General features: G+C 35.2%; 1 protein-coding gene and 1 long non-coding RNA gene across 3 annotated transcripts; one reads left to right on the forward strand and one right to left on the reverse strand.

Annotated features, from left to right (window-relative positions):
- Positions 1-1,459: 1,459 nt before the first annotated feature.
- On the forward strand, positions 1,460-2,222 carry LOC112661738 (sperm protein associated with the nucleus on the X chromosome N3-like). Of its 2 annotated transcripts, none has more exons than XM_049104573.1 (2): positions 1,460-1,705; positions 1,875-2,222. In XM_049104573.1, the coding sequence occupies exons 1-2, from the start codon at positions 1,619-1,621 to the stop codon at positions 2,094-2,096; spliced, it is 309 nt and encodes a 102-aa protein (XP_048960530.1). In that variant the 5' UTR covers positions 1,460-1,618; the 3' UTR covers positions 2,097-2,222. The 2 variants fall into 2 exon arrangements, with proteins under 2 accessions (XP_048960530.1, XP_025305626.3); XM_025449841.3 differs by having other exon boundaries at positions 1,878-2,222.
- A 658-nt stretch (positions 2,223-2,880) lies between these two features.
- LOC112661799 (uncharacterized) lies at positions 2,881-16,553 on the reverse strand. The gene is made up of 4 exons (XR_003137980.3): positions 16,393-16,553; positions 13,791-13,837; positions 5,759-5,866; positions 2,881-4,832 (listed from the first exon to the last, which is right to left on the reverse strand). It is a non-coding gene; the product is annotated as an uncharacterized LOC112661799 (long non-coding RNA).
- Between the last annotated feature and the right edge of the window lie 8,678 nt (positions 16,554-25,231).

The following is a 25,231-nucleotide window of genomic DNA, read 5'->3' on the forward strand; positions in this document are numbered from 1 at the left end:
AGATGAAGATACCCAGTAGAGAAACTAAGTCACTGAAGTCTTGACAGCTGTCAGGCAGTGATTTCAGAATGAAAACCAAAAATTGAAGAGATCTACATGAACCCTGGGGAGAAAGAGATGGATAGAAAAGTTGCCTGGACTGGGGTGCCTGTGTGGCTCCATTGGTTAAGTGATCAAGTCTTGGTTTTGGCTCAGAACATGATCTCAGAGTTGTGAGATTGAGTCCTACATCAGGCTCTGAGCCCAGTGAGGAATCTGGTTGAGATTAATCCCCCTCCCACTCCCTCCCCATCCACTCCTCCTCCTGCTTGTTCTCTCTCTTTCTCTCTCTCTCAAATAAATAAAATCTTATTAATCTTATTAAATTTTATTTATTTATTTATTTATTTATTTATTTATTTATTTATTTATTTATGACACAGAGACATAGGCAGAGGGAGAAGCAGGCTACCTGCAGGGAGCCCAATGCAAGACTCAATCTCAGGCCTATGGTCATGGCCCAAGCCAAAGACAGACGCCCAACCACTGAGCCACTCAGGTGTCCCTAAATAAATAAAATCTTAAAAAAAAATTTGCCTGGCAGTAACCAAAAAATAACTGGTCTTCAAAGTGCATAGGAAGGTTTGTGGTGGGAAAATGAGATAATTCAGATCTCCTCATAGACTACAAAGGGAAAAAAGAGAGACAGACAGACAAATAAACCAAAAAAAAAAAAAAAAAAAAAAAAAAAAAACCAAACCAAAACAAACAAACAAAAAAACCAGACTCAACTATAGAGAACCAACTGATGGTTACCAAAAGGGAGGTGAGTGGGGAGATGGGTAAAATAGGGGATGGGAATTTAGGAATGCACTTGTGTGATGAGCAATGGGTGATTAAAATAAAAAATAAAGAACAAATATCTATAGATTTAAATATGGCCCCATTAGTTTGGAGAAAGTTTAGATAAGAAATTCAAAATAAGGGCAGCCCTGGTGGCCCAGCAGTTTAGTGCCACCTTCAGCCCAGGGCATGATCCTGGAGACCTGGAATCGAGTCCCATATCAATCAGGCTCCCTGCATGGAGCCTGCTTCTTCCCTCTGCCTGTGTCTGTGCCATTCTCTCTCTCTCTCTCTCTCTCTCTCTCTCTGTGCATCTCATGAATAAATAAAATAAAATCTTAAAAAAAAAAGAAATTCACAATAAAAGGTAATGGTGAAGAGTGAGAAAGAACCAAATGAACCACAGAATAGGGGTGTAATGGAGCATGAATGGAAGAAACTCCCTCTTTATGTCATGTTTGCCATCAGAATTGTATATTGGAGATAAAGAAGAATTACAGGTCATTTTAGGACCTATCTTTAGGGTTGTTAAAGAACTGACCACAGCATCAAACCTATATCCCCCCACCCACAAAGATGTCAGAAGTAACGCTTTGTGATGTTGAAGCCACCCATTGGCTGGAACAGTTCTTTGATGACCAAAGCCAAAGGATATGACTCCACATTGTCTAAGGGAAAGTGTGTATATGTACATAAATGAAAGTCAGGAGCCCTGAGATAGATCACTAGGAGGCTTAAATATGGTGATAAGATCCACATACCATAAAAGCCTAGCATAAATCTAGAACAATCAAGTATGAGAATGAAACGCCGAATGCCATGCACCAAAGGAAGGAAAAAGCAGAACATTTCTTGTCCCTCCAACAACAAAAAAAATGACAAGGTAAGATGTCTCTATTCATGCTTCTCCTCTTCTTTAGATTTCCATCCTACAACCCCTACACTCTCCTTGTCTAGCAACTCATACCCCTTCTTATAAAGCCTCCCTGCCATCCACCCTCCCTCCTCTTCCTCCAAACTAATATCCTTATGGCTTTATCTTCTTTTTCTAGCAGGTGCAAAAGGAAGTCATAAGAGCAACATTAGGCCATCAACAGAATTTGGATAAAATGAAGAACACGAAAAATCCAACAATAATAGTCTGTTACTACAGAACAAACAAGAAAATACATCAGAATCAGCTGGAGTCTGAACAAGAGACCCCAGAGAGCTCTGATGATCCAAGCAGTGGCCTGTCAGTGGCAGAGGCCAGAGATCTGGGCCTATCTACATGAGAATGCAATGGAGAAAGCCAACTACAGAGAGACCACATCTGAAAAATAGGGGTGATGACAATAAAATCAAGGTATCAACAACAATAACAAAAATTAACCAATAAATAAAGATGCAATCTATATGAATCCTGAGTAGTTATTGGATCTACTAGTCAATTACTAGTGAAATTACTATGAAAAGGACTGAAAGGTAGATCTAAACAAGCAGTTGTTAAATAAAATTTCTAATGTCTATGCTTTCATATAAATTATATCTAGCATCAAGTAACCTTTGAAGTATTATAGGAGCTCTGTTTTATAGTGATTGAAATTAATTGTTTTGGAGTGAGGCAGGTATGTTTTAATGATTGAAGCATATTTTTCTTAAATATAGAGATACCTAAATGCTACTAAAGTAAATACTAAACACTCATCTGATACCATATCATTAGGCTTTGCCTAGGCCTTTAAAGGAAATAGGGATTTGAATTCCAATCATGTAAATAAGTATGTTTTATTTGCTACTTTCTACATCAACAAATAAAATTTCTAAATTAAGATCCGTGTCCTTGTGTTCTTAAGAGAGATATAGTCACTTCCCCCACAAGTATATCTGTGGAAAAGTTTTTTTTATTACCATTTCTCACCATATTTTAGAGAAATAATATGTGAAATTTATGATTTCTATTTATATTTCTCTTAAAAGTGTTTTTACATGTATTCTCACAGAATATCAATGAATGCAATGAGGCCATTACAATAGTATCACAAAGAATAACATATTTGGGAGTCAACTTAAGCAAGGAAGTGAAAGACTCATAAGCTATAAATTATATAACACTAATGAAATATTTTAAAAAAGAAATAAGTGAAAGACATTTTAGATTCATGGGTCGATTTAATATTGTTAAATGTCCATACTACCCTAAGCAATTTACATATTCAATGCTATTCCCATCAAAATCTCAATGGCATTTCTTACAGAAATAGAAAAAGAAAATTCTAAAATTCATATGGAACAAAAAAGACCCAGAAGAGGTGAAGCAATCTTGAAAAAGAAGAACAAAGTTGGAGGCATCACAATTCCTGTTTTTAAAATCAGTGTTCCAAAACTATTATAATTAAAACTATGGTACTAGCATAAAAATAGACCTATAGATCAATGGAACACAATAAAGAGACCAGAAACAAGTCCACACATCTATAGTCAACTGTCCTGAAATAAGAGTGTAAGAAAATATAGAGTAGTCTCTTCAATAAATGATTTGGGGAAAAAGGCTATCCATTTTCAAAACAATGGAATTGGACTCCTATCTTACACCATTCAAAACAAAAATCAGCTTAAAGAGGATTGAAGACTTGAAACACAAGATTTGAAACTGTAAAACTCCTAGAAGAAAACATGGGGGGGATAGATTTATGATCTTGGTCTCAGCAATGATTTCATGGATGTGACAACAAAAGCAGAGGCAACATGGGATCCCTGGGTGGCTCAGCAGTTTGGCGCCTGCCTTCGGCCCAGGGCATGACCCTGGAATCCCAGGATCGGGTCCCACATGTTTCTGTGGAAAGTGTCTCTGCCTCAGTGTCTCTGCCTATCTCTGTCTCTCATGAATAAATAAATAAAATCTTTAAAAAAAAGCACAAGCAACAAATGCAAAAATAGACAAGTGGAAGTGAGACTACATAAAAATAAAACCACAAAAGAATGATTGTCATCAGGGTGAAAGAGAAATCCACAGAATGAGAGAAAACGTTTATAAACCACATATTCAATAAAGGTAAATATCCAAAAGATACAAGAAACAACCATAATTTAATAATAAAATGACAATTTAATTTAAAAATGGGCAAAGGACTTGAATAGACATTTATTCAAAGAAGACCTACAAATTGCCAAGAAGTCTACAAAAAGATGTTTAAAATCACTATCAGGGAAATACAGATAGAAATTACAATAAGCTACCACATACCTCATACATGTTAGGAAACCTATTATCATAAAATCAAAAGACAACAAATGTAGGTGAGTATGTTATGAAATTGGAAGCCTTGGACACTGTTTGTGGAAATGTAAATGATCTGTCTAGCCACTATGGAAAGCAGTATGAAGTTTCCTAAAAAATTCAAAATAAATCTACCATATGATTCAGCAATCCCACTCCTAGATATATATCCAAAGAATAAAATTAGGATCTCAAAGACATATCTGCACTTCTAAGTTCATTATAGTATCAATCACAAGCCAAGATGAGGGAAAAACCCACATGTTCATCGACAGAAGAATGGATTAAAAAACCGTGGCAAATATATGCAATGAACATTATTCAGCATTAAAAAAAGAAGGAAATCCTACCATTTGCAACAACATGGATGGACCTGGAAGTGAAATAAATCAGGCAGTGAGGGACAAAGACTGCATCATTCCACTTATATGAGGCATACAAAACAGCAAACTCATGGAAGCAGAAAACAGAATGGTAGTTGCCTGGAGGAAGGGGAAAAATGGGTAATTGCTGTCAGTGGGTCGAGCTAAGTTCTAACTTTCTGTTGTATAACAGTGCCTGTAGTTAACAATTTAGTGTAATACTTTAAAAATTCATTAATCAGTGCAGCCCTGGTGGCTCAGCGGTTTAGCGCCTCCTGCAGCCCAGGGCGTGATCCTGGAGACACTGGATTGAGTCCCGCGTCGGGCTCCCTGCATGGAGCCTGCTTCTTCCTCTGCCCGTGTCTCTGCCTCTCTCTCTCTCTGCATCTCTATGAATAAATAAATAAAATCTTTTAAAAGAAATAAATAAAAATTCGTTAATCAGGTCTCATGTTAAGTAATCTTATCACAAAAAGAAAGAAAAGGAGAAGGAATGGAAGGAAGGAGGGAGGGAGAGAGAAAGAGAAAGCCAAAGGGACACAAGGACACATATTTTTATGTGTCTTACATATTTGGAATAAGTCCCACTAGTTTGGTATATAATCATTTTATTTATTACTAGATCCAGTTTGCTAAAATTATGTTGATTTTCACGTCTAAACTCAAGAAAGAGAATGAGTTTTGTCTTCGGTACTTTGTTTTTTTTTTGCATTACAATAAAACTGGCTACACAACAAGTGATGGAAGTGTTCTCATATTCTGTTTTCTGCAAGAAATATGTAAAATTGGTGCCAGTTCTCTAATTGATAGGATTCACCAGTGAAACCATCTGGGCCTGGAGATATTTTGGGGGAAGATTTTCAAATAAAAATTAAATTTGTTATGATTATAGACTATTCAATTTGGCAGTTTCATCTTGGTTGAGTTGTTGTGGTCTTTTTGTTAAGGAATTGGTCCATTTCTTCAAAGTTGTTGAATTTATGAGCATAGAGCTGTTTATAGTATTCCCTCATTATCTTATAAATGGCTTCAGGCTAATGACATTCTTCTTTTTATCTCAGTTTGATAATTTGTAACTTCTTTTATTTTTGTTAGTCTTAGAACTTGCTATGGTCTGAATACTGCCCAATTCCTTTGTTGGAACCTCACTCCTTAGGTGGTGATATTAGAGGGTAAGGCTTTTGAGGGTGTTTAGGAGATGAGGACAGAGGCTTCATGAATGGGATTAGTGCTCTTATAAAAGAGGTCTGACAGAGTTCCCCACAGCCTTTAGCCATGTGAGGATACAAGTATTGACTGAGAAAAGAGCCCTCACCTGACCACTTGGGCACTCTGATCCTGAACTTCCAGACTCCAGAATGTGAGAAGTGAATTTCGATTCTTTATTTAAGTCACCTGCTCTGTGATATTTTGTTATAGCAACCTGAATAAAGACAGAGATTAATCAATTTCATGTTTTTCTCCCCAACAACTGCTTTTTTTAACAGATTTTCCCCACATTTCTTCATTTTCATTAAGTTCTCATTTATTTGCTTCTGCCTTATTTGGGACTATTTTTCTCCTTTTTTTTTTCTACTTGAGGTAGGAATGCATTGATTTGAGACCTTTTGTCTTTTCTAATGTAAGTTATTATCACTAAACATTTTCTTCTTAGCACATTTTAGTTAAAATCTAGACATTTTTGGTATCCCTGGGTGGCGCAGCGGTTTGGCGCCTGCCTTTGGCCCGGGGCGCGATCCTGAAGACCCAGGATCGAATCCCACGTCGGGCTCCCGGTGCATGGAGCCTGCTTCTCCCTCTGCCTGTGTCTCTGCGCCTCTCTCTCTCTGTGACTATCATAAATAAATAAAAATTAAAAAAAAAAATCTAGACATTTTTATATCTTGTATTTTCATTCAGTTCTGGGTATTTGTTTTAATTTCTTTTGACACTGCCTCTTTGACCTATGGGTCATTAGGAGTGTGTTGTTTAATTCCTATGTATTTGGAGACTTTCTTGTCTTTCTGATGTTGATTTATATTTTAATTCCATGTGGTCAGAGAACAGAATCTGTACAATTTTAATTCTGTTAAATATTGTAAGTTTTATTTTATGGATATGGTCTACCTTGGTAAATGTTCCACAGGCCCACAAAAAGATGCACACTGTGCTAATGGTTGTTGGTCAAAGTCTTCTTTAAATGCCAGTTAGATCCTAGTGGTCAATTATGCTGTTTTTGTATATCCTCTCTGATTTCTATATACTAATTTTATCAGTTTCTTATAAAGATACATTGAGGATCTAATAAATTTGGATTTTCCTGTATCTCCTTTTAGTGCTGTGAGTTTTGTGTTTTTGTATTTCGAAGTTCTATTTGGTGGGTACACACTTAGAATGGTTATGTTTTCCTTGTAGTATTGTTTCTAGGTAATGTAGGGAGTTTCAGATCATGGGGACAAAGAGACCTCCTAGGCCATAATGTTTATAGTGACATGATCTCCCCTCCCAGTGTTGCCAGGCCACCCAGGTGTCTCAGTGTGTGCATGTGCGTGTATGTGTGTGAGGATGTTGGGTGAGGAAAGATCCATCTCAGGTTTAGTGAGTAAAGAGATAACTTCTCTTGGCTGGTTTTATCATCAGCTGGGATCCTTATCAATCCCTATTGCTGCTGATGATGATGGGAGGGACTTTTGCTCAGTTTAGGAGAAGAATGAGCCTACCTGGGCCGCCTGCTGTTGACAAACAGAAATGGGAAAATATTTGCCACAGGTGGTCTTCTGCTGTGTGGGAGTTGAAAGACCCACCACAACAGTGTTGTTCCTCCAGCCCTGGATCCCTAATCTCTATCTTTCAGAGTTCTCTTTTTGTTGATATTTCCAGTGTTTATAGTTTGCATTTAGTGGGGAAAGTCGGGTAGAAACAGCCCTATCCCATAATACCTGGACAAGAAATCACTTTTTGTAAATTAAACTGAGGCTTCTCAAAGGGCTACAACTGCTAGTAGTATCCTTAAAAGTGAAAATAATCCCCATATTCCATGTTATTGTTAAGAACACATAAAATAATACTCAAAACGATAGCTTTTATTATCATAATTATGATTTTGTTATAATCATTGATATAAAAAAATCATTGATATATTATTTTATCATTAACATTGAAGTATTATCAAAGATGTCTGAAATAAAGAGTTCCAGACCTTTTGACATAATATGATTATAAAACATTAGTACTTTGTTTAGGTACATACCAAACCTCTAATTTGATGGTAATACACCAGGGACATAGAGCATACTTTATATTTTTCATTGTATTTTATTTTTAGAGTATAATTTTTAAAACTCACCTTAATTATTGCTTTTGACTAAGATAAAAAGCACTATCAATTAAATTAAATTGTTTGAAATTTCTAAAATTTTGAAGGATTTTAACAACTTAGAGGAAATGTGTTCTCAAGAATAATTATGAAAAATTAAAACTACAATATTAGTTTGATTTACCTAATTGAATAAAAATGAATAATAATGAAAACAATCTGTTGTCCACTCTTTAGTTGACATTTATCATATTCATATAAATTTTCATTGAATAAATCTTTGTTGAAGACAATGAAAATTGTATGTATAAAAATTGAGAAGTTTTTTTTTTTTTTTTTTTTTTTCTGTGACTTCAAGAAAAGCGTAGTCAATGTAAACAAGTTAAAAATGATCCAGGAGCCAATTTTAGGAAAAAACATCCTTGTTAAATATAATATCTTGAAATCTTCAGTTATGGGATAAGATGCCCTGAATGTAGATTTTGGGGGAAAAAAAGCAAAACACAAAACAAAACAAAAAAACCTTGAAATAAGTACACCTGGACTTCTCTGCACAAGCTACTAACAACTATTTGAGGGTAGGAACAGTTGTGTGACAATAAGCAATGGAAAGAGATCTGTGGAACAGAGCAGGAAGGTGGATTTCATAGAGAAGGTGGCCAGTAAGATATTTCTGCTAAAGAAATAGGAAAAGGACCTTTAAGAATTGTGATAACTGGGATGCCTGGGTGGCTCAGTGGTTGAGCGTCTGCCTTTGCTCAGGGCATGATCCCAGAGTCCTGGAATCAAGTCCCACACCGGGTTCCCTGCAAGGAGCCTGCCTCTCCTTCTGCCTATGTCTCTGCCTCTCTCTCTCTCTGTGTCATGAATAAATAAATAATTAAAAAAAAAAACCACAATACCTGAATTATATACAGGATTCAATAAAAAAAAAAAAGAATTGTGATAATTAATACTTGACTTTAGGTTGTCAGTGGTGATATGATATAAATATGATATTTTGTCCTAGTACATCAATGAAAGTTTACATGACATGTATCTACTTGGGGTAAATAAAACGATTAACAGAGTGTTTAGTCTGTGGTGATAACATGCAGATAGTATATGCGAAACATTGAAATTACCCCACAAAAAATTATACTTTAAAAACAAATAGTCTTAGCTAACTAAAAGGAGGGTAAGCCCCCTCTCCTCTTTCCTCTAAGAATTTCTTGTTAAAATTAAAAAATATATATACTAGGCCTTTTACTATACATCATTTGAGAGTTTTAGTCATTTGTAGTTGATTCTAAATGTACAAATTGCTCTGCATGATATGGCAATATCTGCTAAAATGGAATTAGGCTAAGGTTACTGGGCTGTGACAAATGTTCCTAAGTTGCTTAGAAGAGCTAAAGAAATCTTCAGAGGTAATGCTTAAGCTGACTTTGAAAAATAAACATGACTATCAGGTGGACAAGGGAAGAAAAAAGTATTTCTAAAAGAGGGAATGATCTGACAAAAAGAAGCACAAAAGGATTATGTATAGGGAAAAAAAAGAAAATTTTTGGCATGGCTAGAGCATAAGTGAAGTATGGAGGAGAATGGAATGTTGGAGCTTGGGTGAAAACCAGGAGCTAAAAAGGAAAGACTTTGAATGCCACACTATGCATGGCACAAATAAACTATCTGATAGGCAATAAATAATTGGTGACCGTTCAACATTTTTAAGGTGGAAATGATGTAATCAGTATTGACTATTGGAAAAATAATTCTTGTGCATGTACAAAGTAAAACTGAGTAGAAGATAATACCACACAAGGAAAGTGAGAATAAATTCGTGAAAAATTCAATTTAATTGAACATGGAGGTCTAAACCAAAAGTAGGAGTAGTTAACAGGAATTGGTAAATACAGAAATATGTTAGTGCATAAACATAGAGAGTCTGAGGGACAATGTGTTAGATGATGAACTTCACCAATTTCCAAAATACATAAGATGGTATGGGCTTGGGGGGTAGTATAAAATGGCTGAATTCAGCTTTCAGGATCATATGGAATAAAGGCTTGAAGATCCTATGGAATATAGAAATGTTCAATAAGTAATTGAGCCAGAACAGGAAAGAAAGTTTGTGCTAAAGAAAAAGAGAAGTAATTGTTTGTCATGTGGTAGTTGAAGCCTAAAGTATGAATGAAATAACTCAAATAAATCCATAGATTTAAAAGGACAGAAAGAAAAGAAGATCAAGCCATGTTACACATAAAGTACATTTAGAGACTAGATGTATGTATGAAGAGTTGCCTGGGCCAGAGATTTACGGGGTTCCAAGACATAAGGGAAGAAGAAGGAATATAAAAACGAAGAAAAGTGTGTCAAGAAGCAAAATGTAATCAACGGTTTCAGAAGCCACAGAGAAGCCAGGCATGAAAGGCCTGAGGTACACTCTTTGTACTTAGCACACAAGAAAGACATTGACAACTTTATTTAAAGTACTTTCAGTGAACAGTGAGAGCTTGTTCTATGTTACAGTATGTTGAGGCACCAGTGCACAGTGAGGCAGTAATGACAGTGATTAGTCTACTTCCTGAGGAGCTTGTCTGTGAGTAGGAGAGAGATTTTTGTTTCAAAGAGCAACATGGTAAGTGAAGAAAGATGTGGGGATTTTCCTTGTTGCAAGATGAAAGCAATTTGAAGTCAGTGTATGTTTGGGGAGATATATAGAGAGAGACAGAGAGAAAGAAAGGAGAAGAGAAGAGAAAGAAGAGGAAGAGAAGAGGAGAAGAGAAGAGAAGAGGAGAGGAGGAAGAGAAAAGAAAGAAAGAAAGAAGAGAAGAGAAGAAGAGAAGGGAAAGAGAGAAGAGAAGAAGAGAAGAGAAGAGAAGAGAAAGAAGAGAAGAGAAGAGAAGAGAAGAGAAGAGAAGAGAAGAGAAGAGAAGAGAAGAGAAGAGAGGAGAGGAGAGGAGAGGAGAGGAGATGGGAGGGGAGGGGAGGGGAGGGGAGGGGAGGGGAGGGGAGGGGAGGGGAAGGGAGGAGAGGGGAGGAGAGGAGAGAAGAGGAGAAGAGAAGAAAAGAAAAGGTAAAGGTATAGGGAAGAAGGAGATAATTAATTATTTTAGCACCAATGTCTCTGACACTTGCCTTTTGAGATTGGGAATACTAAAAAAGGCAGACTTTTGTGGCAAAGGAGATCCTTTCAGCAAAGGACTGAGTTAGCTTTGGAAGGCCATAGACATGGGATGGGTATGCTAGCAAAGCAGAAGAATAAAGAGTCTGGAGCTATGTACAAAGTATGGGCAGGGGATAAAGCATGAGCATTCAATGAGTAAACAGTCTTGAAAACAATTATAATTTCAGCATATGTAATTGCCTGGAGAATGTAGGTAGAAAGGCAAGAGAATAAGTCCTAGACCAAATCCCAAAGATAATCAGAATTTTAGATGCTGTATCTTGATACGGTTATAAGACCCAATGCCCATTTTTTTTTCTATCAACTGTATTGTGATGCTCCCTTTATCTCAGCATGCAATGCATAGTTAATAAAACCTACAACTTTATATAGAGTAAAAATTAGTAGAATGGCATAGATATAATATTAAAGAGACATGAAAGGAATCTATCACGAAAAATGTCTTTCAATATGTAAATTCTGGGACAATTCTACACACAAAACAGTAAGGAAGAATCAAGATTTTACTCTTCATTATAGAAACATGGTGAATCAAGAAATAAAGACTCATACAACTATGTACCATTAGCATTTCAAATTCCACTTATGATATTGCCCTTTGTGACATGATTTTCCAAAATAATGGAACTTCTGGTAAAATTATGGATTAAATGGTTTTCCTCAAATTAAGACATAGTTTTATTTCTGGCAAATCCCACTTGGATTAAAACTATGAAAGCAATATCTTGTACATATATATGTAAAACAGTTGGATTCTATGATGAAATTTTAAAGTTTATCTGTATACTAGGCAGGTCATTTTAAAAGTATGCAGGGCTATAGAAAATTCTTGATTCTTGTAATGCTATTCTTGTTTTTCAGGATGTCTAATATCCCTGACCCACTGCTCTCAATAATGCTGGAAGTCCAACATTCTAATTGTTATGATAAATAACATGTATTTCCAATAATTTCCAGAAGGCTCTGTAGAGAGATATCCAATCATTAATTTAAGGATGACTACAGGAATAGATCTTCTAAGGAGTATTTTAAAGTGTAGGTTTTATTATTATTTTGATTTTGTGAGGGCAACAAATCAAGAGATGATTGCCATTGGAAAGGTGGTTTGTTACACAGTTTCTAAAGGGGCACTCCATACCACAAAGGGTCATGCAAGAAAGCACCAGGATCATGAAGAAACCTAGGCAAGAGTTAATATTGTGGTTTCCATGAGAAGAAATAGGTGAGTGAGGGTATGCAGATTTAGAAATGATTAGTTTAAATAATTTCAGTAGACTCTGGAGTATTGGCTCTCCTACATTTGGCACCTAGCCCTGAAGTGATTGGGGTAGAGAATATTGGCCAGGGGTATTACAGCCTGATGGGGGAGAGGAAGTAGGGGTGTGGGCTCTGGATTGGTTAGTTTTCCTTGAAACGTATGTTCTCTGGTGAGCCCTTTACTATCTCTATGAATTGGCTAGCCCTCGAGAGGACTGTCTCCCTAGAATCAGTAAAACCTCAGGTATTAAAGCATTATAGTAAAAAGACATGCTAGTACAAAAGAACAGCAAACAAAACCAGAACTTGGTCTTCTGGAAGCCAAAGACATTTCATTCAAGAAAGAGGAAGAAGTCAAAGCTGTTGGATATTATTTCAAGTAAACTATGACAAGGACTGTTATTTAGCAATAGGCAGACAATTTTGATCTGATAAGATTGACATGAGTGGAATCATGGACCATGTCTGATTTCTGAGGACTAGCAAATGAGAACACTGAGCATGGGCTCTTCCAACTTGAGAATTCTAGCTGTGTCAGCAGCCAAAAAGGACCATTAGCCAAAAAGGACTGCCATGTCTCGGAGAAGCTTTTCTAATTTTTTCATTACATTTTTTCATATTTAAATTTTTAGACCAAAATGTAAGCATGTCTAAAAGCTTAAGGGAAGGAAGGTACTTATGGAGAGTGAAAGGTTGAACACACATAGAGGAAATCATTGATTTTTCCCCTGAAAATGTGGGAAGCAAGGGATGAGGAATAAGACAGAAAAATTAACTTTCTGCAGCTCAAGGGGGAAGTGATTCTTTCTAATAGGAAAAAAGGAAGAAAGATCAAATGAAGGTCTTATTTGTAACTTTGGGAACAGGAGGCTGAGAGAAATGTCTTCTGATGATTTCTGTTTTATTCCTGTTTTTCTAAGATGTAGATGAGCTTGTCTGATAAGAATAAGGTGGGAGAAGAAAGGTTGTGAAATTTAAAAATTCAGAAAGTTGGAAATAGCTGTATGGAGATTTGGAGAGAAAGCCAATTAGAGAAATAAATCCTTAAAAGGGTGAGGTGGGGGATTATCTAAAATGTGCAGTGGATATATTTAGAATTTTATGTAAGCTTTTTCTGCCTCTTAAGTGATAAAAATAAGTGTACTGAGAACATATGGTTCCAAAGGAAGTAGTGCATAAGAGTTTCTCATGATAACTTTGTGGAAAAGATTAAATAGTTCTACAGGAATGGGTGTGGGTAATGAAGAAGAATATAGGATAGACCTGGAAGGCATTTCCTCAGGCTATATCTTAAGAAGACAATATATGTAACTGTTCATATCAAACCCAGGAGATTAGAAACTTCTTTGAAACTGTACATCATATATCTAAGCTTATGATTATTCAATATATGGGTTGATTCTTTTAACCAGTTTTACCTTTCATGGTGAGTTGTTTTCATTACACTCTTAAAAAATGAAGGAAATGATCATCCAAACTCAATTTACAGTAGTCAACTTATGGCAAGTTTGATAGATTCTGCACAAAACTGACCAAAGGAATGTGTTATGTTTGCAGAAGGTTTAGTTTTACATTCAGTTTAACAGAAACACAGAATTATTATCTTCCATTCTCAAGAATGAAACTTACCTTTCCCAGACGTTCAAGTAGAGGAGGGAGGGAATGAAAAGCCAGTGCTAAAAAAAAAAAAAAAAAAAAAAAGAAAGTTCAGGGTTTTTGAAAAAAAAAAAAACAGAAAACAAAGCAATAACAGGTGCTCTTTCAGTGGTCATGGTCACTTGTTTTTGAGAAGCCAATAACTAAAATGTAAATCTTCATTCTTTCCCAAGTAGAGTTTAGAAATTTCTAGGTGTTACAAATTAAAATATATATATATTTTTTTTTGAACAATTATTTAGACACTGGCTTGGTATCTAAGATGACAAGCCACAAAGAGGTTAATTATTAAGTTCTGGACAGCTAAACATGTATAACACACAATGACTACTGTAATTCAGCCTTATAACATGGTGACTGGAAATACGAACTCCAGAGTTAGATATACCTAATTGATTTTACCCTCTTTAAACTGTGTGACTTAGGGTAAATTATTTATACTTCCTAAGTCTCAAGTTTTCTTTCTTTTTTCTCTTTTTTTTTTTTTTAATTCCACCCATGTATTTGACACAGAGAGAGGAGAACAAGTAGGCAGAGCTGCAGGCAGAAGAAGAGGGAGGAACAGACTCCCCTAGGGAGTCCCCTGAAGCCTCATGCAGGGCTTCATCCTACAACCCTGAGATTATGACCTGAGCCAAAGGCAGGCACTTAAACAACTGAGTCCCCCAGGTGCCCCTCAAGTTTTGTCCTCTATAAAATAAGTAGGATAGCACTTACTTCACCATGTAGAATACCGATCAATGAAGTAAGTGTTAAGAAAACTATTATGGTGCCCATTGCATATGAAATATTAATAACAAGACACTAAAGCAGTGCACATGAGTGTTGAAGACATTAATTCAGGCTAAAGGCATTGGGGTACAGAAAGAAAGGATGTCTCCTTTGCTCCCTTCCCCTCACAGTTAAGACTAAATACAAAATCTGAGTCACCTCCAATCAAAAAACTTCCATTAAAAAAAAATCAGTATTAAAGTTGGTGTCAGCATCACCACATTGAAAAATAAATTCTCTGATGCAGGTCATCCCCCTGAGAGAGGCTTTCCATTTTGGGAGCTACATATATTAGATTTTGCTATCAGAAAATGCCCCCACCTCCAAACATCTAAATTACATCAGCTATAATCTGATTTCTCCGAATTTAACAGCAACAAAAAACTATGTTTCCATCTTCAGTGCTTATATCACTACCATGACAAATAGCAATAAAAAAAAAATAATAGACTCTTGGATTTAGCCTCAAACTTATAACACATCTCTTTGGGTTCATGACCTAATATGAAACTTGTGACTATAAATTCACCCACAAATACATCCATCACCTCAACAAAGCTGCTCAGGTTGAAAACACAAAATAAAAATAAATATTTAGCCTCAACTGTTCTAAACTTCCTTGAATATATCTTGAGCAAAAATATGCACACAATTAACACTTGTGTAAAAATAATCACCAATTTTCAATAAGCCAGAATATTTCCTTGATATCAACTTATTTTTTCACTCAGTTTTAAGTAATAATATATGCAATTTTTCTGGGTATAATAGGTCAAAATAAGAAACATACATATATGATTAACAGTTGGTAAGCATTTTAATGATCCTAAAACTATTCTAAAGACCACTTTGTCCAGAAAAGGATTATTATCCCCATTTTACTGTTGAGAAGATTCATCCAAGATCACACAGTCCTCAATGTAATAGCTAGGTCCTAGTCTGACCCTAAACCTCAGGCTTTCATTCATCATTATTATCTCTTACAATTAGAGAAATTAAGAAACCTGTACTTCAAAATGTCTTTATTGGGCTTTAAGGCTCAGCAGTTGAGTGTCTGCCTTTGGCTCAGGGCATGATCCTGGGATCTGGGATCAAGTCCCACATGGGGCTCCCTGAAACAAGCCTGTTTCTCCCTCTGCTTATGTCTCTACCTCTCTCTGTATGTGGCTCTCATGAATGAATAAATAAATCTAAAAAAATGTAGTTGAGGTCTATATGAAGAATAAGAAGAAAAATATTCACTCTATTTTCAAACTATACCCTCATGTAATGCTTTGTCATTTAGGAGAACAAATGCCTGTTGTCAAAATGAGAGACAAATGTCTTGCAACTAATAATACAAAAATTACTGTATTAGGTGGAGACAGAAATGTACGTGTGAGGAGGTATGTGTTATTTAATAAAATTAACAAGCTGCATAAGAATATGCTATGATAATCTCATTTTTTGCAAAATGTCTTATATATGGCTCATAAACACATAAGAAAATGTGAAAGGTAGACACCAAATGTTTAACTATTCTAAAGAACAAAATTTGAATTTTCTGTTTTAACCCCATACATTTCAACCCCATACATTTAACTCATTTTTGCAATACACATAAATACATTATCATAATCAGTGATATAAACCTTTCTACTGTATAATATGTTGACTTTAGACCCAAGAATATTTCATGAAGAATCCATTATTATCTCAATTCTGTAATTGTGAAAATGAAGATTCAGAAAGGTAAAGTAACTTTCCCAAATTCACAGAAATATTAGTGGCAGAGCTTGAATTTTAGTACAGGTCAAAAGCTTACCTATTTTTCACTGTCTTCACTTGAACCATGTGAAGTCATGCATTCCTCTATCAAATGTACATCTTCAAATTCAGGGTTAGTTTTTTGCTAAGTATAGGTAGATAAACTCTTGATTTGCAGAAACAGGAATGATTAATTTACATCAAACAAATTCTGTCTTAACCTAGACCTAATGTATAACATTTCTTTAATTAAGTAGTTAGTCAGATACCAAATAAAAATAGTTTTTCAAAAAAAAAAAAAAAAACTTCCTAAATCCAAATTTTCTGAAAGGAAGTAAGTTATATTACTGGATTTAAACTAAAATTAAAATGGATGCTTTGGTCTTTTTGAGCAAGGATTTTGGTGGTTACAAGGAGAGGATAGATACACACTGGTGCTTTAAGAGATGGAACCAAAGAGGATCATAAGAAAAGAGGCATTGAAAACAATGGTAACCCACTCATTTCAAATATACAAGGGAAAGATGAATTATTCATTAAATGGCATTAGAGCAATTAGAAAGTCATTGGGAAAAAAGTCACATCTATTTTAATTTTGTACAAAAATAATTTCAGATTGGCATATGATTTAAGCACAGAAAAAAGAAATCCTTAAAATGCAAGAAGAAAGCATGGGAAATTTATTATTATATCAGGATAGAGAACATTTTTTAAAATATAAAGTAACATGAAAAGCTGCAAAAGAAAAGACTACATTAAAAACAGTAATGTTTCCTGGCATAAATATCACAAGCAAAGGTAAAAAACATAGAACAAATGGGTGAAAATATTAGCAATTAATATCACAGAGAGCTGCAGTTTATTTAGTACATTTAAAAATATGTATTAATAAGAACCAAAATCTTAATGGAATATAGACAAAGTATATAAATAGACAGTTTATAGAAAAGAAAACACAACTAGCTTTTAAGCATATGTGAAATTTCTCAAATAGGCTTCAAGTGGAATCTGTAATGAGGTGCTATTATTTTACCTCTTACATGACAAATATCAGAAACTGTTTAGTTATGTAACGTATTCTTGATCAGAGGGGAGGCATAGGGAATTGAGATAATTCCATACGTTGCTAACAGTAACATATATCGGTTCACACACTGTATTCTCAAAGTATGTGAACCAATTTAGCAATATCTACTTAGGAATTTAATATAATGTTATACCCTCATCTGCATCATGAAAATTGTCATTCTGTCATTATTTTAATAGTAATTCTCATTGCTATTACTAGCAGAGATGATATACCATATATCTCTTTGCCTTAATGTCTGATCTCATCTTTTACATTGCCCAGAAAATATTGGAAAACTGTTATATTGGAGTCAAAAATTTTCTTTTATTTTTATCTTCAAATTTAGGAAATCATACTTCTTCTCATGACTGCTGTATTAACCAAAGTACATGAAATTACTTGACATATAATATACTTAATATTTACCCTTTAATTCATTTTATCATTCATTCACCTAAACATTTTGAACATGAAAAGCTGACTAACAGTCATTATCATTTGTCATGAAAAATAATTACCTCCATACCAAAAATAAAAGAATTGGACATAAAATATTAAATAGCTCTTCTACATTTATTAATTTACGATTGTACTACACTTCCCAAAATTTAGCATGCAATATATTAGAGCTTCTGCACTGATTACATTAATCATTCTTACTATCAAATGATAAAACAACATTTCCTAATTTTTATTATCAAAACCACTGCTAGAGAATTCAGTATTTCTTGAGAATGTGACTTTGACAGTGCCATTCCAAGCAACTGTAAGGAAAGCTTGTACACTAATAATGTCCATTAGTACAGAGTGAAGAGAAGCTAAAACAAGAAATCTAAATATGAATTGCCAGGAGCTATTCTTTCTTAAACCACAGAGATAGGCAGGCAAGAAAGAAAAAAGAAAAGTTAAGTTTTTGTGGCATAGCAAGCCACTAATAGCTTGGTAAAAAATAATCTATATAGTTAGTAGGGACTTCTAGTTCCCCCAATAGTGAATGAGCTAACTGGGACCTAATTTCTTACTGAAGAAAAAAATATTGCATAAAAATATTAAGACTATCTGATTAAAGGAATTAGATAATAAGCTCATGGAAAATTTTTGGTTCAGGATGTGGGAGAGGGCAGATGCCGAGTGAAGTCTGTTTTTGAGAGCCTCACGGAGGTAGGGAGAGATATTGAATTTTCAGTATAGTGCGAGGGAAGCAAAACTAGTAAATCCTAGTAAAGAAAATACCACTCGTATTTTTACAGAAAAGGTAAATGATCTTTGAATGTTAGAGATTTAAGTAGAAAAAAAAACAATGCAAATAGCTAATGTGTGGATAAATACCAATGATCACTGAGTAATATTTAGTTGGATTTAAAACTTATATGGAACTAAATTACATGGATATAATAGAATATATTAGGAAGAACAATAACTAGAGTTAGACTGGTTTATGTTTCTTACATTTTCAAAACAAGTACCAGGGGTGCCTGGTGACTCAGTGGTTGAGCGCCTGCCTTTGGCCCCAGGGCATGATCCTGGAGTCCTGGGATGAGTCCCACATCTGGCTCCCTGCATAGACCCTGCTTCTCCCTCTGCTTGTGTCTCTGCCTCTCTCTCTCTCTCTCTCGGGAATAAATAAATAAAATGTTTTTTAAAAAAGTACCAATTAATGCTGGATTTGATTAAAATTTGACAATGAGTGAATAGAAAAAGATTATGTAAATTATGTCTATATGCACCTTATAACACAGTTTCATAATATATAATGCAAAATGTGACAAGAATATAGGGAAATATCAATGAAACAAAAATCATAGAGAGCTTCATCTAGCTCAGTAACTAATGGAAAGTTAATTAGTAAGGATGCAGACAATTTCAATAACTTGATCAGCAGACATTCTCTGATATACAGAAAATAACATTCCCAAATGTAGGGTGCATATTAGTTTCAAAAATATGTGGAACACTTATAAAAATTGACTCTATTTGGGGTACACAGGGATCCCAGCAAATTCCAAAGAATCTACATCATGTAGAATAAATTCTCCATCACAATATATTTAGATTTAGCAATAGAGAACAGAAAACTAAACAAAAAGCGAACATAGTTGTATGTTTGAAAATGAAAAAAATCTAAATAAACAATATATCAAAGAAAATTATAATTATCTTTAGAAAATGGTTTTAGGGGTGCCTGGGTGGCTCAGTCAGCTGCGCTTCTGCTTTTAGCTCAGGTCACAATCTTGGAGCCCCAGGATTGAGCCCTGGGATCTAGCCCTGCATCAGGCTCCCTGCTCAGTGAAGAGTTGCCCTCTCCATCTGCCCCTCACCCTGCTCATGCTCTTGCTCACTCTCAAATAAGTAAAATCTTTAAAAAAGAAGAAAGAAACAAAAAGAAAGAGAAAGAAAAAGAAAGAAAGAAAGAAAGAAAGAAAGAAAGAAAGAAAGAAAGGAAAGAAAGAAAAGGAAGAAAGAAAGAAAGAAAGAAAGAAAGAAAGAAAGAAAGAAAGAAAGAAAGAAAAGAAAAGAAAGAGAAAGAAAGAAAGAGAGAAAGAAAGAAAAGAAAGAAAGAAAGAAAGAAAGAAAGAAGAAAGAAAGAAGAAAGAAAGAAGAAAAAAAGAAAGAAAAAAGAAAGAAAGAAAGAAAGAAAGAAAGAAAGAAAGAAAGAAAGAAAAGAAAGAAAGAAAAAGATAGATGTTTTAGGGGCTCCTCGGTGGCTCAGTCAGTTGATTGTCTGCCTTTGGCTCAGGAAAAGATCTTAGGGTCCTGGGATTGAGTCCCAGGTCGGGCTCCTGGATCAGTAGGGAGTCTGCTTCTTCCTCTCCCTCTACTCCTCCCCGCACTCATGTACGTGCACCTCTCTCTCTCTCTCTCTCTCACAAATAAAATATTTTTTTAAAAAATAGTTTTAATTGCCTTACTATATATCAGAAATTGTGAGGTGCAACTAAAACCATATTTAAAGGAAAATAGAGAGCTACTATACTATACTTTGAAAGGGCAAAAACTTGGAAATCATGTGCTAATCACAGCACAAAATAAAACCCCAGCAAATTGAAATAAGAAGTTACATAAAATGGGACGCCTGGGTGGCTGGCTCAGTGTTTGAGCCCCTGCCTTTTGCCCAGGGTGTGATCCTGGAATTTGGGGATCAAGTCCCAAGTCAGACTCCCAGCATGGAGACTGCTTCCCTCTCAGCCTGTGTCTCTGCCTCTCTCTCTCTCTCTCTCTCTCTCTCCTCTGTGTGTGTGTGTCTTTCAATAAATAAATAAAATCTTTAAAGAAAAAAAGTTACAAAAAGTGAAAAAAATAAGTATTAGAAATTAATAAAGCAGGAATTAAATACATATGTGAGAGAAAACTTAGTCAAAGGTTGAAGCTTGTAAAAAAGATTGATGTAGAGAACAAATCAATTCTGAAACTGATGAAGAGAAAAAGAGAGAAGGGAAAAACATCAACAGTAATTATCATTACAATAAAAATGAATTTGTGACAGGTACTTCAGCCTTTATGAAAAATAAAATAATAAATAAAATACATAACATGATTAAAAATAAAATACTAAATAATACTGATAATAAAATAATAATATTAGGTAATATTATTTTATGTCAATATATGACAAAATTTGACAAATGGACAAAATCTTACCAAATAAAACCTGTCAAAATGAAAGAAAAATAGAAGTCTTAAAATTTTAATAAATATTAAATAAGTTCAATGTGCAATAAAATACTTCCCACTAAGGAAATATTAGGTACAGTTAACTTTATATGTGAATTCTACAGAAGAAAAACAAAAACAACTTAAAAAGGCTGATCTTATAAAAGTTTTTTCCATAGAGTATAAAAATAAGGAGTACTCTACAAGTAGTTTTATGATACCAGCATCTTATGCAACTAAAACATGATAGAACTTGGCAAGAAAGAAAAATCAGAGACTATTTTTACCAGAAATTCTAAGCAAAATATTGGCAAACTAATTCAGCAATTTATATAAAGAAAAATAGATCATAGCCAGGCTGGATATATTATGGGAATATAGGATATATTTAATACTTGAGAATGAATCCATTTAATTCACAAACTAAAAATAAAGGAAAAAATTATATGCATCTCAATGGATGCAGAAAAACATGTAACTAAGTACCTATTAATCAAAATATGATGGTGATAAACATTTAGAAAACTAGAAATTTAAGGAAACCTCCTTGATAGAATAAAAGCTACCTTTAATACCCTCACTTAATGGCAAAATTATGAAATTTTTCTGTTAGGAATAGAAGTGAAACAGAAATGCCTATTAAGATCACTTCAGAGCAGTTCTAGAAATTAGAAAAATAAAAATAGAAAGCCTTGGGGGCACCTGGGTGGCTCAGTGGTGGAGCTTCTGCCTTCAGCTCAGGTTGTGATCAGTCCTGGGATCAAGTTCCACATCAGGCTCTCCTTAAGGAGCCTGCTGCTCCCTCTGCCTGTGTCTCTGCTTCTTTCTCTGTCTGTGTCTCTCATGAAAAAATAAATATTTTTTAAAAAAGTAAAAATACTTGAAGTGATAAAAATGTCATTATTTTCAGAAAGGAATTTAAATAATTGACGAGCACACTGTTAGAAATCTTAAGTGAAAAAAATAAAAATAAAAATAAAGAAATCTTAACTGAACATGGTAATTTGGGTGGACAAGTAATCATATGCAAAACTTGTATACATTAGGAATATAGTTATAAAATAACATTTTAAAAATACATACTTCGGTTGGTTCAGTAACATATAATTAATCAATTTAACAATAGTATGCAAGACTACTAGACAGAAAACTATAAAATATTATTAAAATATATTTTAAAAGAATGAAATAGAAGACCAAAGAAATCTTAAAAATCAGTAAGGATCCTGTGGTCCTCAATCTAGTAACAGCAATGCTAATCTGTAAACCAAATATCCTTCTCTCACTCCTCTCTCTCTCTCTTTCCCACATACACACACATACACACTCACACATCCTGACATCTTTTAAAAATGTATACTGGAGCCATGTTTCTTAAACTCTAACTTGTGTAGGAAACACCTGGGGAAATCGGTTATAATGAATATTCTTTTTTTTAAGATTTTATTTAATTATTCATGAGAGACACAGAGAGAGAGAGAGGCAGAGACACAGGCAGAGGGAGAAGCAGACTCCCTGTGGGGAGTCCGATGTGGCACTTGATGTGGGACTCGATCTTGGGACTCCAGGATCTGCCCCGGGCCAAAGGCAGGCACATAACCGCTGAGCCACCCAGGTGTCCCTATAATGGATATTCTGATTCAGCAGGTCTGAGGTGGAGTCTAAGATTTTTCTTTTCTAACAAGTTCCCTGGGTAATTATGCTTCTGGTTTGAAGGCCACTCTTTGAGTAGCAAAGTGATACAGTTTATATTTTAATCCCTGGGGCACGACTGTCATTTTATGGACAGGAGACAGATGTGCTAATCCTTGTACAATGCATAGGGTCAGGACAAACCAATGAGGAATTATTCTATTTATTTTTTTAAAGATTTATTTATTTATTTTGAGAAAGAGAGTACCAGAGTGAGGGGCAGAGGGAAAGAATCTTAAGCAGACTCCCAACTGACTGTGGAGGTCCCACATGGGACTCCATCTCAGGACCCTGAGATCATGATCTGAGCCAAAATCAAGAGTTGGACCCTTAAGCAACCGAGCCGCCCAGGCACCCCATGGTCAGAAGATTTTTAAACATTACGGTGAGTTATTGGAAAACTGCCAGAAAATGTAGTCAGTGGGAGTTTGGTCAATGTGATGAGACCATCTGTGTTTGCTAAGTGTGACTTAATTGGAGTTAGGCTCCTTCCTTTCCACAGAGGCTAAGAGAAAGGAACTTGATCTTTCTTGATTACATATTAAAGGGATGGCTCTCAGGTCCTTGAAAAAGATATTTTTAGACAGTAGAAGACCTATCTCAGAGAGTAGAGAAAAAAATCGCAACAGCAATTTTTCTATAGTAAATACTCTAAGCAAAGGACCGTTAGCCTCCCACTCCCTACCCCACTCCCTGCATAGATAAAAAGAAGCCTATCAAAATTTATTGACACTGAGGAGAACATTATGGCCATCTTGTTAAGTACCAATGTTCAAACACCTGCCTATATTCCCTCTCTCTCTCCCTGCCTACCTCACACCATCATTCCCTTCCTCCTTGTTCCTTTTCCTACTTTTCTTCTTTTTAAATTTCCTCTTTGATTACTTTTTTCCTCTTCTTTCTTTTCTTCCTCGCTTGATGTGCAAATTTACACACATACACACACACACATTCACGCACACTTTACTTCACTTAGTAGAGACTTGAAATACCATTCTTTTACTTAGAAAAAAGAGATGTCAGTTACTATCAAAAGACAGGAATTGGTTGGTGTGACTCTCAATGGCCATTTTGCAATGGCAGTAAATGAAAGGGAGCAAATCATTCTAAAGTCTAGATCAAAGCCCTATACTTCACCTGTCCCACCTTCTCCTCCTTTTTATAGGTTTTTTGTTTCACCATTCTGCCAAATTCTGTTGCTTATTCCCCAGAATGCATGATGCAACATCTGTGGTGGCTTCCACAGAGATTTATTTAGCCAGAATTTCATTAAAATAGCAACTGAATTGACTCAATAAAATGTTGCTTATCTTAATAAAGCTCTTTAGAGCTTTGCAAATTTGCATTTAATACTCTTTAGTGTCATTACAGCATTAATAATCTGTGCCTAAAGAGCAATAAAAAAAAACTTTATACTTTCTATTTAATAGAGGTAGCTTCATAACCCTCCATTTTCATGCAACTTGGGCTTTTAAAGTACCAGACAGAAGCTAAGGGGAGAATATTCACATGCAAAACGTGGTCAAGTCTCAGTGGAATGGCTTACTTAGGCTGAATGAATCTGAGACTTCTAAGATATTGGCTTCTCCATATTACTCCGTCCAGGAAAATAATCCACATCTATTTTCTCAATCCTATAACATATACCTTCCATATCTCCTTAAGAAGAAATTGCTTTTAATTTCCCTGAAATCTTCTCATGCTAATAAAAATAAGATGGGAAGAAAGCAGTGAGAGGTGGGATTGGCATGTAAGTGAATGAGATGCTACCCTGACTGCTGCTTTTAGATAAAGTCTTTTAGATCCAAGAGCTTAAAAGAATCTCCAAGGGAAATAAAAGCGGGTGCCTAGCTTCCACCTCTTTAAATCTAATTTCTCCTAGTGGATTCTACTAGACTAAGTGAGAAGAAAAGAGATATTTCAAATCCTGATTTCAAATAACCACAGTGAGTTTCCTTCTTCCCAAAGCAAGCCTTGGGTAGTAAATTAGATGTACAAAGCAGACCAACATGAGACCAGGAAAGCCTCAGATGTGAATGGTCTTCTAAAGATATTTTATGCGGTGCCTGGATGGCTCAGTAGGTTGAGCATCTGCCTTTGGCTCAGGTCATGATCTCAGGGTCCTGGGATCCTGCATGGACCTCTTCATGAAGCTGCATGGACCTCTTCATGGAGCTGGCATTGGGGCTCCCTGCTCAGTGGGGAAGTGGGGAGTCTGCTTTTCCCTCTCCCACCTCCCCACCTCTCTGCTCCTCTGCACATGCCCTCTCTCTCTCTCTTTCTAATAAATAAAAAAATAATCTTAAGAAAGATATGAAGATATTTTATAGTACAACCAAAACACAATTCCAGGAATTATCTGTGACTTTCCTGGTTATAGAACCCAATACAGTGGGAGAGTAATTAACATTTTCCATAGTTCCAATTCATTTGGATGAAAAACAAGATGTGTGTTTGGAGGGGGAAGCAGAAGCAGAGGTCACAC

This window comes from Canis lupus, chromosome 31 (assembly GCF_003254725.2).
Source record: "Canis lupus dingo isolate Sandy chromosome 31, ASM325472v2, whole genome shotgun sequence".
Taxonomy (NCBI): domain Eukaryota; kingdom Metazoa; phylum Chordata; class Mammalia; order Carnivora; family Canidae; genus Canis; species Canis lupus.

Coding starts and splice junctions, on each gene's coding strand:
- LOC112661738 (XM_049104573.1), top strand. CDS start 1,619: ATGAGAATGAAACGCCGAATGCCATGCACCAAAGGAAGGAAAAAGCAG. Junction 1,706..1,874: donor ACAACAAAAAAAATGACAAG/GTAAGATGTCTC, acceptor TTCTTTTTCTAG/CAGGTGCAAAAGGAAGTCAT.